The sequence below is a fragment of the Apis laboriosa genome, unplaced genomic scaffold, assembly GCF_014066325.1.
Source record: "Apis laboriosa isolate Shangri-la unplaced genomic scaffold, ASM1406632v1 scaffold11_cov152, whole genome shotgun sequence".
NCBI classification, from domain to species: domain Eukaryota; kingdom Metazoa; phylum Arthropoda; class Insecta; order Hymenoptera; family Apidae; genus Apis; species Apis laboriosa.
In genome coordinates, this window is record NW_025221020.1 from 443,833 (window position 1) to 458,840 (window position 15,008).

The following is a 15,008-nucleotide window of genomic DNA, read 5'->3' on the forward strand; positions in this document are numbered from 1 at the left end:
CCTGAACAACACACATTTTTATAATAACGTAAACTATTTATTACCCGCCTTTATCTCGTATAGTTTTATCGCGGCCGATATCTTTCAAACGCGACCGACCAAAACTTCCGACCGAACAAGTATCCGGCGGATCTTTCGTCTCGTTGCCTTTGTTGGACAATTGGATCGATGGATCTTGAGAGAAAATCGAAATTCGTTTTTTTTCTCGAGAATAAAATTTTGAATGGAATTCTCTTCTCGAAAGCGATGGCAGCGACGGTATCCGACTGAAACGGGAGGTGGAGGGGGGAAGGGGGAGAGAGAGGGAAAAGGATTTGAACCAATTCGTTGGAGAAACCCATACGACGAGTCGAGTTTCGAGGCAAGTTTGGGAATCTGGGATTTGACAGTGGACTCGTGCTATATTTAGCGGGCTTGAATACTAGAAAGCTCTATCCACGAACGAGTTTCTCGTTTCTCGTGAACTCGTGGACGAAATCGTTGGATGGAGTGAATGACGATCTACTATTGCCTCGTTTAAATCTGAATCTATCCCACTTTTCTCGCTCACGCGATGATCAAATTTATTTAATTCAAACAAGGAAATTTCGAATATAATTTCGAATATCGTTATCGATCGTTCGTAACGATAGCCAAGTAAAGATATACGTGGATGTATTTTTCGGGAAATCGATTGTTCCGCCTTTCCACGAAAATTACTTGAGAAGCTAATTTTGACACGCTACGCAATTCAAAATGCCTAAACAAGTGTATCATCCAGTATATATCGCAAATATTCGTATTGGTGATGAAAATGCATTTTTTACACGCATAATTAATTTTCGTAATTACCATAACCTAATCTTATTTTTCTTACTTATTTCTTAATTATTATTAAATATTAAACGAGGAATAAACATATATTATATTTACTACAATTATAAATTTTAAATAAATTACATTTTAAAAATGTTTTTTTCAAAACGTTTTTTCCAAATATTTCTTAAACAAGTGTATTACCCATTTATATTGAAAATATTCTCATATTCGCGATGAAAATCGCCTTTCGTTTTACACGAACAATAACCTAACCTTATTTTTCGTACAATTCTAACTAAATATACATTAGACAATAGATAATAATATACATACATACATAATAATAATAATATATAGATAATAATATAATACATAGATAATAATAAATAATAATAAAAATAAACATATATAATAATAAAGTACAACCATAAATTTAAAAAAAAATTATATTTTAAAAATGTTTTTTTCAAAATGTATCCAAGTATTTCCCAAACAAGTGTATTATCCATTTATATTGCAAATATTCTCGTATTTGCGATGAAAATCGCCTTTTACATGAATAATAACCTAACCTTATTTTTCTTGTCTAATGTATATTATAAACATGCAATAAACCATGCAATAAACTATGCAATAAACCTACAACCATAAATTTAAAAAAAAATTACATTTTAAAATGTTTTTTTTTTTTAACAATTACGCAATTCAAAAGTCCAAGTATTTGTGAAACAAGTGTATCATAATATTCGTATTCGCTTTTCGTTTTATACGCATAATTAATCTTCGTAATTACCTTATCGTAATCTTATTTTTGTTACAATTCTTATTAAAAATTTTACATTAAACGAGAAAATAAATACATATTACATAACTACAACCATAAATTTTAAAAAAAATTAAATTCATTTACATAAGATATTCTAAAATGTATTTTTTTATGCACGGATCGATTAGTCGTGCAATTTTGTTATTTTCATTGCTTGCATAAAGAAAACACCTGATTTCGTCTGATGTTTCAACTTCTTTTGTTCGATTGAAAAGAAAAACATATCTAATATCTAAATAATATAATAATATCTAATAAATAATATCTAAATCCTAACAACCTAAATAATAATAAAATAAACGTAACGAAAAGAAAAAATTTATTAACATAATATTATTTATCGATAATATTATTTATCGGAAAGATTAGAGATTAGAGAACGAATTGATAAAACGTTGTTTCTTTAATTAATTTAACATTAAATATATCGAAAAAGATCCTAGAAGATTTATTCTTTTCACTTATTTTCGCTTTTACAAGTTTTCGATCGACGTTAACAAAGTTTCCTCGTGTCAAATGGATATAAAGACACGCTCGTTCGTAAGACAGTCACAGACTACTGGCTAACGAGTTAAATTTAGTCCACCACTTTGCTCCCACGGAAGCATCGAGCAAGCTGGGCCGCTTACCCGTTTACCCGTTTACCTCCTGGCACGCGTTCGATCCTCGTTCTTTCTCTCCTTCCAAGTCATATTCAAGTATACTCCTCTTCTTTCGTTCCGTTCCTCCTTTCGTCCAATCCCGCGCCAGATCGCCTCCTTTCGTCCACCAACACGCGACGCGCCATAAAATCGAGTTAAACGCGAGCGATAATCGATGTATAATAACAATAAGTATTATCGAGTTTTTCCTTTTCACTCGTCCACTCGTTTCTAGATATTACGAATTACGAAATAAGACGATCGAATTCGTCTTGCTAATCCAGTAATCGAATCGAGGATTTGCTCGATGTTTGGATCACCGACAATAAAGAATTCGTGCACTCGATCTTACTTGGCTTTCCATTGGAAAGAAAATCTCGAGGAACAACGTGAGATACGTAGAGAGCGACGATTTAAAAAGAAAGCACGGTGGCGCTGTAATCTGTCATGGCGGTGTCATTTTATGTATTCCATAGCGTCAGGTATCGAATTACGTTGACACGTTTCGTATGAACGATTGCGGGATTCGTGGCGAATGTTTACGTAACTCATTGAAACGAATTTTGGCAACGAGGGAAAGAGAAAGGGGGGGAAAAAATACTATGCATCGTAGAAAACATGTCAACTCGAAAAGATTGGTGGAGAAATATTGGATGGAAAAAAAATTAGGAAAACATACTAGGAAGAGAGAATTTATAAAATATGGAGGAGGGAAAAGGATGAAGGGAAAAGATGGAGGAGCATCGTTTCCGGCACAATGCGACCCACGTATATAATTCTATTGTCCGTTAACTCGAGCCCAGTTTTCCAGGCTGATATCAATATTTCAGTATCGCCAAGTCTCTCTCTCTCTCTCTCTCTCTCTCTCTCTCTCTCTCTCTCTCTCTCTCTCGCTCGCTCGAAGAGATCGCTTGTGAAATAAACCTCCATTCTGTTTCTGTCGTTCTTTCTCTTTTTTATCCTTGTTCCCACCGTATTCGTAATACGCGTACGCTTGATAAACCGACCCAACTAATCGAGAATGAAGAAATATCGAGATGATTTTGAATCGTTATTGATCGATTTAAGATATCGATATATCGAATCCATTTCGAAATAATAAGTCGTGCAAAAAATCAATGGGTTTGTTGACGCGACGCAACACGTGCATATGAAATGCAAGCTCGATCAAATTTTGTCCAAAACTTGGTAGCACAGTGATGAGCAAAATTTAATAGTTTAAGTTTACGAGCAAAGTTTACTTCGATAATTTCGATCGTTCGAAAATATAATAATAATCGCGAATAATTGTAATGGCCGAGATTTATAGCTTTACATACGAATAAATGTTATTCGAGCATTTTAACAAGTAATTATTTAAATCAACTTTATTCGAAATTTTTAACTAGTTTACTTGTTCAACGGGTCAATGCTCAACTCTGCTAGCCAAATTATCGTTCGAATCGCTATATATGTATATATAAAAACATCGCTTGATTCGGAAACTCGCTTAAAACTGTAAATTACGAGTACGCGATAATACAATCGAAAGTGTTAAAAATCGAATATCACTATAGCTACCGTGATCCATGATTAATTTCGTTTCTTCTCAAAACCGTACTCGAGATATTTTTATTCTTACACGTGAAGCTCATCGAACTCTATCGTCTCATCCCTTTTCGTTTGAAAAGAGCATAAGCTCGATTCGTTAACGCGTCCCGCTCACTTATGTTATCCCCGTTTGACGTGTTTGTCGCCAAAGCTTAGCACGAATGAAAAAAAAAAAAAAAAAAAAAGAGCTTTAAAAATAGTTGATACTCTAGGTCACCGAGTCGAGTGCATTTGGGATGATATCCAAACATCGAATCTGCAGAATTGACGCTTCTTCCTCGAAAGAGACACTTGTGACACATCGATGATTCGCCCTCTCCCTTTTCCATTCCGCGCCCCAAGTGGATGATGCCCTTGCCGGCTCGGACAAACGTACGCTCGATAGCAAGCAACCCAGTAGTTCGTATACACGATAAATCCACCATAACAGCGTCATCTATCTCGATTACACTTTTACCAATTCGTAACCGACTCCACAACGTTTTCCATCGCTATTATATTAATAATCTCTGCAACATCCTATACATTATATATACAATACATTATATATAATATATATATAATTACATTATATATTTATATATATTTATATAAATTACAATTATTTAAATTATATATAATTACAATTATATATAATATACATTATATTATATATATAATATATAGGGTATTTTATATAATTATACGTATAATAATATACCATTATTCTCGCTGTATAATAATTTTGCTCCTGATGAATATATATTATACAATCGCTCTAAATACTTGTCTCATCTTATACATATTACTAATTCAATCGTTCCTTCACGTCTTTTTCATTCGAGATATATTAATTCGAACGAAGGAAATAAAATTTGGGGGGGGGGGGAGATATCGTAGAAGCGGTATCGGATCGAGAAAGAATTCCATTCGATTAAAGGGAATCGATATCGTTCGAAGCGAAACACTCGGAACACTTTGGAGGGAGAAAGGAAACGATAATTTCCTTGTCGCTAAAGCGATCCGTCGACGGAAGCGTTTTGAAACGGAAACTCGATCGAATTGCGAATCTCGAACGTCATCGCGGTAATCCTGTACCGGCGTGTGGAACGTTATCATTCAAACCTCTTCTAACGGACACCATCGCCCACGATAAAAGGGATAATCAATGATTTTTCCCTTTCTCTTATTTCGATTCACGGTCGTGTTTTGCGGTATCCAAGCACAATTTATCGTTACGTTTATCCTCAAATGTGATATTCGTTCGTACGATCGAATAGTGACGAAAGCGAGAATAAATTTAAACTGGAAACTATAGAGGATAGATAGATGGGAATAATAACGCGGCCGAATGAAACGGAAACGAAGATGGTCGTGATATCTGGTGGCACGTTAATGAAGTTTCTTAGGCGATTGGCCTGGGTGGCAACTTTCATTAGGGAAAATGACAAGGTAGGATGGCGGCAGCAGGTTACCTTTTCGAGGAGGAGAATCAAACTCGATCTCTTTGTCCTTCGGCCGTGTGTTTCGCTCGCGTGACTTCAGTTCAGACGATACCGAATATCATTAGCCTGAATATCGAGCGAACACGCCCGAATCCTTTTGTTTTTTTTTTTGTCGATCGGATCGTTTCCTGTTCCTGTATCATTTTCTCTTTTCGTTGTTAATTTTTTTTTAATAATAATAATAATGAAATTAATTTTTCAAGAATCTTCTCTGTTTTATCCTTCATTAATCTGTTTTATCGACGGTCGTGTTTAGTCGGATCGGTAATTATTACACTATACTATACCTATATATACACGCGCTAACTCTCCCGTTTGTGAAAAACTTTCGTCAAAATCATTTTGAAATTATATACCAAATACGTGGACCCTTCGTGGATAATATTGATAATATTGATAATTAATTTATATGTTTATCGTTCGATCTCGAATTATTATCAACCCTAAGAGAAAATGAATTGTGTATCCTTTTTTTTTTCAGATAAAATTATCACGCAACTTTTCGTTACGACTCATGCCTCACGAGACATTTGAAACAATGTCATTTGGTAACAAGTAACGCGAAACGATCATTTTATCGATGTTTTACGATGTCAATAAGTTGTAATGGCTGATGATGGAGACTAACGGTCGATCGTTAACGAGGGAAGCCACGGCACAAAGCGATAATAATTTCGTGGATAATAGTTTCCTCGAATACGTGCCATCTTTTTTTTACGTACGTATTATGCTTTTTTATAATCATCGAGGCGTGGTGTGCGATAATTAATTATCTACCACGTATATATGTGTACATTTTGTTCTCTGAAAATTTCTCACACGAAGAGAGAGAAAAAGAGAGAAAGAGAGAGAGAGATGTGAAAAGAAACGCTTTTCGGTTTGTCGTTTGTACGAAAGGACCGCGAGTGACGAACAGAGAACGGAATTCAAGACGCGATGACGTCCGTTTAACTAATCTACACTTGGGAAAGGAAGGCAACGTTCCTGGCGGAATGCCTTGGAATGCCGACTGGGAATCCAAGGTAGAACCCGGTTACACATCGACCCGAATTTTCTTGGGATTAGTTCCCGATTTTGAACTGTGGGGATCGGATTGACATCCAAACTTGACGAGTTTCTTCTTCGAGAAACTTCGCCGTATCCATCGTGGTATGCCAACTTCTCGAACGATCGAAGTAAAACGGGAGAATAAAGTAAAAATGAAGCAAATCGATATTGTGCCGTGTATTATGAGCGGAATAATAAGGAATACGATGGAAATTTTTACGACACGTGTTCGAGTTGAAAGTTGAAAAATATCCACGATGGATCATCCGTTCCTTTTTTTAGATTAAGATCGTTGGAAACGTATCGATGCCAATTTTGGAATTTTCTAGGAAAACAGATTTCCAGAAAGGTCGTACGAAAGAGAAGATGAAAAGAATCGTTAACGATGATACTTGGGGTGGTGATTCTAAAGGAAGTACACGATGCCCTTTTAATGGCATTTAGTTATTGTCCTTTTTAACTCAAATTAACGATCGAGAAGCTTTTACGAGAATTGGAGCATCACTGCCCTTTTCTAATTAACGACAGACATATGCCAAGGCTTTTACAAATTTTTCCTATCGATTTTCTATTAATCAATTCGTGCCCATAACATAACGGCGTACGTAACTCGTTAACATCTCGTCGATCTCTCTGCCGAAAATCGAAAATTAATTGGAAAAGAAAAAAAGCTTGTACGAAAAATATAATCGCAAGAAAAAAAAAGACAAACTCTTATATACAGATTTGTCGGTCGTAAACGTCGCGTATACGAATTGTTTAAACGTCGAACGTCGAAACGAATTGAAAAATCTCGATCGAATGCGTGTACACTCTATAACCAATATGTCCGTAACTACGTTTTGTTGGCACCAAGAAGGCGGTAACTTTGAAACGATATATATGTATACATACTATAATTCTTCCGTGTGCACGTGCGTCCAGAATCCGAACGTGAATTTAATGCGAAGAGAAAAATTTAGAATAGGGGATGGAAACTGTAGGATAGATATACACGAAAATTGATGGACCGTGAGGAGGAAGATCGAGGAGGAGAAAGGAAGGAAGGAAGAAAGAAAAAGTTAAAGTCGAAAAATCTCGCGGATGTAAAATTTTATTAAGCGGAAAATTTGACGACTTACCGCATATCTTGCGAGAGATCGGTAACGATTACGTCGCGTATCACGAGAATCGGGCGTATCCTCTCGTCATATCCGCGTTGACGCACTCGCGGCAACCGCGATTCCTCAATGCCAACACTTGTTCCACTCGTCGAGTCCCTTTCTCTACTCGCCGTCCGCTATTTCTTATCCCCTTTTCTCTCCTTATCCTCCCTTCCCCTTTCCCCGCTTGTTTATTTCTTCAACTTTCCTTTCTTACAGCGTTTTTCACACCATTCGACGAAGAAATCACTTTCGCGATTCACCTTTGATTTTTCACGCGTTAAACTCGTCCCCTTCGGTTCAATCCCTTGCTCTTAATCGTCGTTTCCATCGAAGCGGGAAAATAAAATTTTTCTCGAATCGAGTTCCGATCCGGTTAACGCGGTACGAATCGTCACCGCACGAATAACAGCATCACCGTGGAAAATACACTGGCAGAGAAGATCACTAGGAGAAGCCGCGCGGCACACGGTACAGGCTACCAGTGACCGAGCATCCGCTACAGATTCCCACCACTCCTTCTTCTCGCCCTGTGTTTAAACTTATAAATAGATATCTGGGTGCGTTCGATTATATTTATATGTACGCGAATATATGCATGTACATATGTGTATAATAAACCCGTACGTATACGGTTCTACACCCTCACGCATCCACGAACGCAGGATCGTACGAGCGTGCACTTGTTCACGAGCTGCGCGTATTATTCATGATGCACCTAGTTACGCGCTCGTTCGTTCGCTCGTCTCTTCGTTCGTTTCTCTCTCCCTCTCTCTCTCTTTCTCTTTCTCTCTCACGCTCGCTCTCTTTTCTTCACCACCTTGTCCGCCTTCACTTCCACCTCTATCGTTGCTTCCATCGCCTCTTGCTTTATACCCCTTCTCCCATCTACGCCATCCCAGCGAGCTTTCTTTAACCCTTCTCGTGGAACGTGTTCACGAACCGAGCCATACACCGATCGGATAAATCTTCCGTATTTTTACGAACAATTTTACGATCGTACAATCGATCGAATAGTTCGAGGAAAATCACTACGATACGTATTCCCTGATTTCGCTATTCTTTTTTATTTGTATATAATCACGGATGTACGATGATGATTTATTATTTAGAAATAATAGATGTAAAAAAGGCGTCGTCTACATCGACGGCAAATCAATCGAGTACCTTACCTTCTCGCTGCGTGCCGCTCTTCTCTCATACTACGGTTATCGTCAGCTCGCACCCTCGCGAATCTTCTCGATGATTTCTCTTTTAAATGGATCGACGATTCTGATTGCTTCGTGTTGTCCCGTCAACGATATTTGGGATCACTCCTCTCTTCCGGGTTTCTCTTTTTTCCCTTTTCTTTTTCCTTTCTCTCTCTCTCTCTCTCTCTCTCTCTCTCTCTCTCTCTCTCTCTCTCTCTCTCTCAACACACACTCACATATACCCTTTCACTCTTTCTTTCCCTTTTCCTATCCTTTCTTCTTCTCCGCTTTACTTATTTTTTCCTTAATTTGCCTTCCCTTTTGCTCACAGTCATGAAGGTTTTGCCGTTTCAAGCATGGCCGTACACAAACTTTTGTCAAACTCCACCGTTCCAGTTCGCTGTTACGCGTAGCCGTGGCCCCTGTTACGCGTATACTTCCTTCTCACCACGATTGTTCCACGACCGGGAGCTCGGGCGTTATTTCGATCAAATTAAACTCAACACGAATCTCTTAAAGAGGATTTCATCAAAATTTTCACTTTTAACCGATAAAGAGAAACCAAGATTCGCGTGTTGAATTTTCAAAATTTACTTGAAGGAATACGGTTACGATAATGACAACGACCACGGTGGCGATAGCGACGGCACACGACACGTTCGTCTCAACGTTATGCTGCCGGTTCGACGCTAGAGACGCCTGGCGTCGCGACGCCCCGTTTCCTTTCTCTCTCGCTCTTTCTCATCCTACCCCTTCCATAAAAGCTACGAGCACGACACCTAATGCTGTATTCCACGTTATTTCGTCGTGGTATCGATGGCGTTTCGGTTATTAGGATCGAGCGAGATCCATCCTATAGAGAAAATGAAAAATTAAAGAGAAACCTATTTATTGAGAAACAATCAAACATCGATATATATGTATATATATATATATATATATATATATATATATATGTGAAGATTAGAAATTATTTTGTCGAAAAAAATTGACCTAACCTCTTGCAAATTATAAAAGATATTCGCTTAAAGGGAGAACTTTGAAAATTATTTTTCGATATCATTTTTCTTACTATAAATCATAACATTAAAAAGAATATGAGAAAACATAAGACATATATATGTATAAATATGAACATTTACGAACATATGTAAGTATTAAATAAATTATTATATCATTCATGAAATAAAAATATTCCTTTACTTGAACCTAGCTTACATACATACATATGTATTTATTTATCTCTGCATATGGATATATGCATCAAGTATAAATTGTATATTTGGTATTGCGCGATGCTCGTATTTATTTATATAATTAATTACGGACAAGATTGTGACTTATTTCAACAACATATGACAATACGTTAACGTATCTTAGAAAAGACGAAGAACGTAGAAAGAAAAATATAATCATTGTAATAAAAATAATACTGTCAAGGATAGATGTGATTGACATTGTTATATAATTAACAAAAATAAAATTTTACTCGAATAATTTTATAAAAGATATTTGTCAAAAAAATTTAGAAACTTATCTTCTGGCATATTAACATCATATTGTTAATTTTTTATTCTTTATTTTTAATTAAATAACTTCCACATATGATATTTCAATTTAAAATGTACAAATCAAGTTGCAAAAGAACTATAACGATTTTACATAGCCGCTTCTTGTGCTATTAAATCTAGTGGCGCCATCGAGTGAGTTTATTAGCATTTATTTTCGTGACTGAATCGCGATAAAACAGAGCAAGAAGAGAAAACTTTTTTCAATATACATATTAATGAAAATATTAATAAAAATTTTTATTTTGCAATTTCGATATTTATATATATCCTTTCGCATGATAGTTTTTATATCATAATTTTTATATCTTTTTTGTAAAGGTACATATAAGAGAGTGCTCTATAATTAACAACAAGTCAGTCTATCCCGTAGAACCTTATTCTATTCTTAAACTGTTCGACTGAAGAAAAGATAAGCCGGGATTGCCGAGGGCCTGTGTTTTATTTATACAACCTTCTCTGTCTGACTATATTTACATATGTATTAAGAAAGCAGCGACTTTAAACGGTGCACAAACAAGTAAGAACACCACGTGTTCCTAAATTTTAGAATAAAAATTAAAAATAAATAAAAATTATCTTTTATTATTTTCGATTAAATATTTTCGATTATATAATCGATATCAATTCAAATAATTAATACGTTACTTATATTTTAATTTTCATGTTTTATTTTATAAACATTCCTATACTTACCGATTGAATTGCATAAATCGTTTCGTTGCTTTTATACTTATACTTAAAGTAAAGAGTAGATAAATTATATATCGAATTTGATCGAAATGTGTGCATTATAATTACAGTGATTTCAGTTTTACAACTTCAAGAATATATTAAAATAACGTGATTGTGTAAATTAATTATATATATATGTTCCAATAATTTGTAGATATAGAATAACAATGATATCCTGCAAATTTAAACATCATTAACAAAAATCAATTTGACAACCTAAACGTTAACCTAACCTGAGTCAATATTTATATGAAAAAGCAAAGGAAAAAGTTACTAATCTATGAAAAATGTTATAATATGATTGTCATAATATGAATTAAAAATATGCATTTTTCAACGAATGAAAGCCCTGATCTCATAGTTAGGAACAAAGGTGTTCGTGCATTGTTCGGATTCAGCAATGTTCAAGGACTTTCGATAACCATCCATTACGTGAACTTAAAAGCATTATAAAAATAAGTTATAAATTTAAAGAACAAATAATTATATCGACATGTCAATTTTCCACTTCCTTGAAAAACTGATTAAAGTTAGTAATGAAACGATCACCGGAAATAAACTGGAATTTCCGGCAATGTCTCTTGGATCTACCATTGTGATTGGAGAGATGAATTGCGTCTCACTAGAAAGAACGAATAGCGTCATGTTAATACAGGCTTAGAGGGAATCGGAAACTGTTGCTGACTCTCTTTCTTTCGGTCGTAAGCCGGCACCGGTTCACCATAAGAACCGACTGTGACGCGTGCCAACTGCTCCGAAATTATTCTGGTGCGCAGTACACCGTTGCATTTACTGATCTCATCAGTTCGACCAGCCCACTTTATATTTTCTGACGTGATTTTAACGCGGTAAGCTCTAAACGATACACGATGGCGGCAGTTGACTGTTACCAGAATCAAGCTCAGACCGAGAGTACCGGCCAGACACAAACTCAACAACAGCAGTCTCAACAGCAATCCCAACAACAACAACAATCACAGTCACAACAGCAACAACCACAACAACAACAAGCTACTGCCGGAATTCCAGGCAAAGATGACGAACGCAAACTTTTTGTTGGTGGCCTATCGCGTAATACTACGGACAAAGAATTACGAGATCATTTTAGTAAATTTGGTGAGATTGAAAGTATCTCTGTTAAAATTGATCCTTATACCGGTATTTCACGAGGTTTTGCGTTTATGGTATTTACTAATCCCAAAACGATCGACAAACTTCTGGCTTCAGGGGAGCATTACATCAATAAAAGAAAGGTTGGTTATATTTTTGAAATTAAAACTTAATATATAAGATTAAAAATTATTTCTCTGTTTTTTTTCTTTTTTTTTTTTTTTACATTTTGTTTCTTCGAGATAAAAATAATTAAAATATGCTTTGTTTTGGTATAGGTGGATCCCAAGCGGGTGAGTAAAAAGCCACAACATGGTAAAATTTTTGTGGGAGGCCTTACTCCTGAAATTACCGATGAAGATATCAAAACATATTTTGGACAATATGGTACAATTGTTGAATTGCAAGCACCATTTGATAAGGTAAAAAATCAGAGAAAAGGATTTTGTTTCATAACATTTGACTCGAAAGAAGTTGTCTACAAATTATTAAAAACACCTAAACAAACGATAAATGGAAAAGAAGTGGATGTCAAAAAAGTAAAAGTAAATCCAGACCCAAGGAATCAAGGATTTTGGGGTCCAGGCTATGGTTACGGTTATGGCGGAGGCTATGGTTACATTCCTGAATATTGTAATGGCTATCAAGGGGGATATGACGATATGTACGCAAATTATGATTATGCTGGTTATGATGGATATGACAACATGGGATATGGGGTTCAAGGTAAGCCACGAGGAAATGGTCAGGGACCACGTCAATTTCAAAGACATCAGCCGTATTAAAAATGGATTTATGAATTCTTTATACTCAAAATTTGGTGATAAAGCAAGAATATAAGTAAGGAGTAGAACATCTTTGAATGCAGGCTAAGACTGAGATAGGGAAATTTGGGATAAAAGAGCTTATAGAGCCATTAAAAGACTCTTATGAAAGCCCCAAACTCCCTAATCTTTGTATGTTGGGTCTGTAAAATACTAGATAACTCTATGTACATTTACTAAAAAAAAAGGGGGAATTTTCATTGATTTACAATTGGTGTAATTTAAAGAATTAAAAGGATCATGTCTTTTTCTATCTATGCACATTTTATCATTTATTACACAAAAATTATTGGTGAATTTATTAAAATAAAACTTCAAGTATTTTTATTAAAACCGAATACTTTATATAGAAAGTTGTTTTTCACACATAGGAACCATATATAAGTTAAAAATTTAAACAATTGATTTACTCCTATTTTCTTGTTATTCATGATTCATAATACTAACATGTATATCTTATAATTTAATACTCTAATTATTCTTTAGCATCTTAAGTTGCATTACTAAAGTATTGTTTATTATATGCTTGGTGTTAATCTTATTATTAGAAACACAATGTTGTTTACAATAGAATTTTAAGTTGATAAACAGTTTCAGTTCAGGAAGCATGTGTCAGTTAGGGATAATTGATAGACATAAAACAAAGTACCATTCATGGACCAATGGTTCGTACTCCTAATTAAACGTACTTCTTCCTCATAAATTTGTAACCTATACGTATTATCTAGTATCATCTATGATTGTTTGTACACTAAAATAAGTCCTGTAACTTATACGAATCGTAAGGTATCGTAAGAAACATACGCATCTTCGTATGTTATACGTGTATATACGTGTACACATACATAATGTCGTACACGTGTGCGAATTAGTATATAATAAAGTAGGAATTAAGAGAAAGATAAAAATAATTCAAAATGAATATAATTAAAATATGAACGTCCTGGGTAGATACGCGAAGAGTGCGCGAGTGGTAGAAGATGGTTACAAAATATTCTAAAATAATATTTGAAATCACGTAAGAAGAGCAATAAATATACTGTAATTTGCACTAAACTTTATGATAAATCATATACTATTTTTTCTGTTTTTATTTTTTATTCTTTTTCTTTTTCTTTTTTTTTTTTTTTTCCTTTTTGGTATTTGAATGATATTTTAATTTCTATGAGAAATATAGTTTAAAAAATATGATTAATATAATCAATGATTTTCAAAAGTTGCTACACTCGTGTACTCCTATGTCACATAGACCTCAAATATAAAATATAAAAATGACAAAAATGATTGTGGCTTATTACAAAAATTTTGCAAACACTGAATCAACAGAATGTTTAAGGCATCGAAACTAATAAAAATATAACTTTTGTATAATTTAGGCTACTATGACATTTTTTGCATTTGCATCAAACAGTTGTTCCTGTCTGGTGTACAAAGACTGCTCTTCATATCGCAAGAAGACTGTTCATATGTAGAGTATCATTTAAAATGATACAAATACTAGAGAATTTGACAGCCAATACATCTTGTGATTTTCTGGACTAAAAAAAGTTTAAAGGGGTGACAAAATAATTATAGAAAATGTAGATATGGCATTATGGGAACTACATTTAGGTACATCGAAATTATATTATACACACAAGGCTGATAAGGCTTTAAACATTCAAGTTTTTCTCAGATGTCACAAAAGTATTGACAGTTTGGCTTAAATAAATTTCATAATATGCATGTACATGGTAAATAAATCGTTTTTTGAAAAAAATATTTTAAGCCAAACTAATTATACTTTTGAAAATAAATCTGTATACTGTGTATACCATATTTGCTGCGTGTGGATGAAAAAATATATATATATTAAAAAGAGATCAGATTGTGAAATTAAAGGAAATAACACAAATATTTTGTTACTATTGATTACTATTCGCCTGTTTCACCCATGACACAGTGTATATTTTAATTATAACAAAAAATAAAATATTCATTACTTGAAAAGTATTTTGTGATATTCTTCTTTCACAATGAAAGCTTAAATAAATGAATAGAAATGTATTCTCTT

General features: G+C 34.5%; 1 protein-coding gene across 2 annotated transcripts; it reads left to right on the plus strand.

Moving 5' to 3' along the window:
- Window positions 1–10,710: 10,710 nt before the first annotated feature.
- Window positions 10,711–14,947, plus strand: LOC122720164 (RNA-binding protein squid-like). Of its 2 annotated transcripts, XM_043946696.1 has the most exons (3): window positions 10,711–10,806; window positions 11,176–12,274; window positions 12,410–14,947. In XM_043946696.1, the coding sequence occupies exons 2-3, from the start codon at window positions 11,891–11,893 to the stop codon at window positions 12,914–12,916; spliced, it is 891 nt and encodes a 296-aa protein (XP_043802631.1). In that variant the 5' UTR covers window positions 10,711–10,806; window positions 11,176–11,890; the 3' UTR covers window positions 12,917–14,947. The 2 variants fall into 2 exon arrangements, with proteins under 2 accessions (XP_043802631.1, XP_043802630.1); XM_043946695.1 differs by having other exon boundaries at window positions 10,724–12,274.
- Window positions 14,948–15,008: the final 61 nt, after the last annotated feature.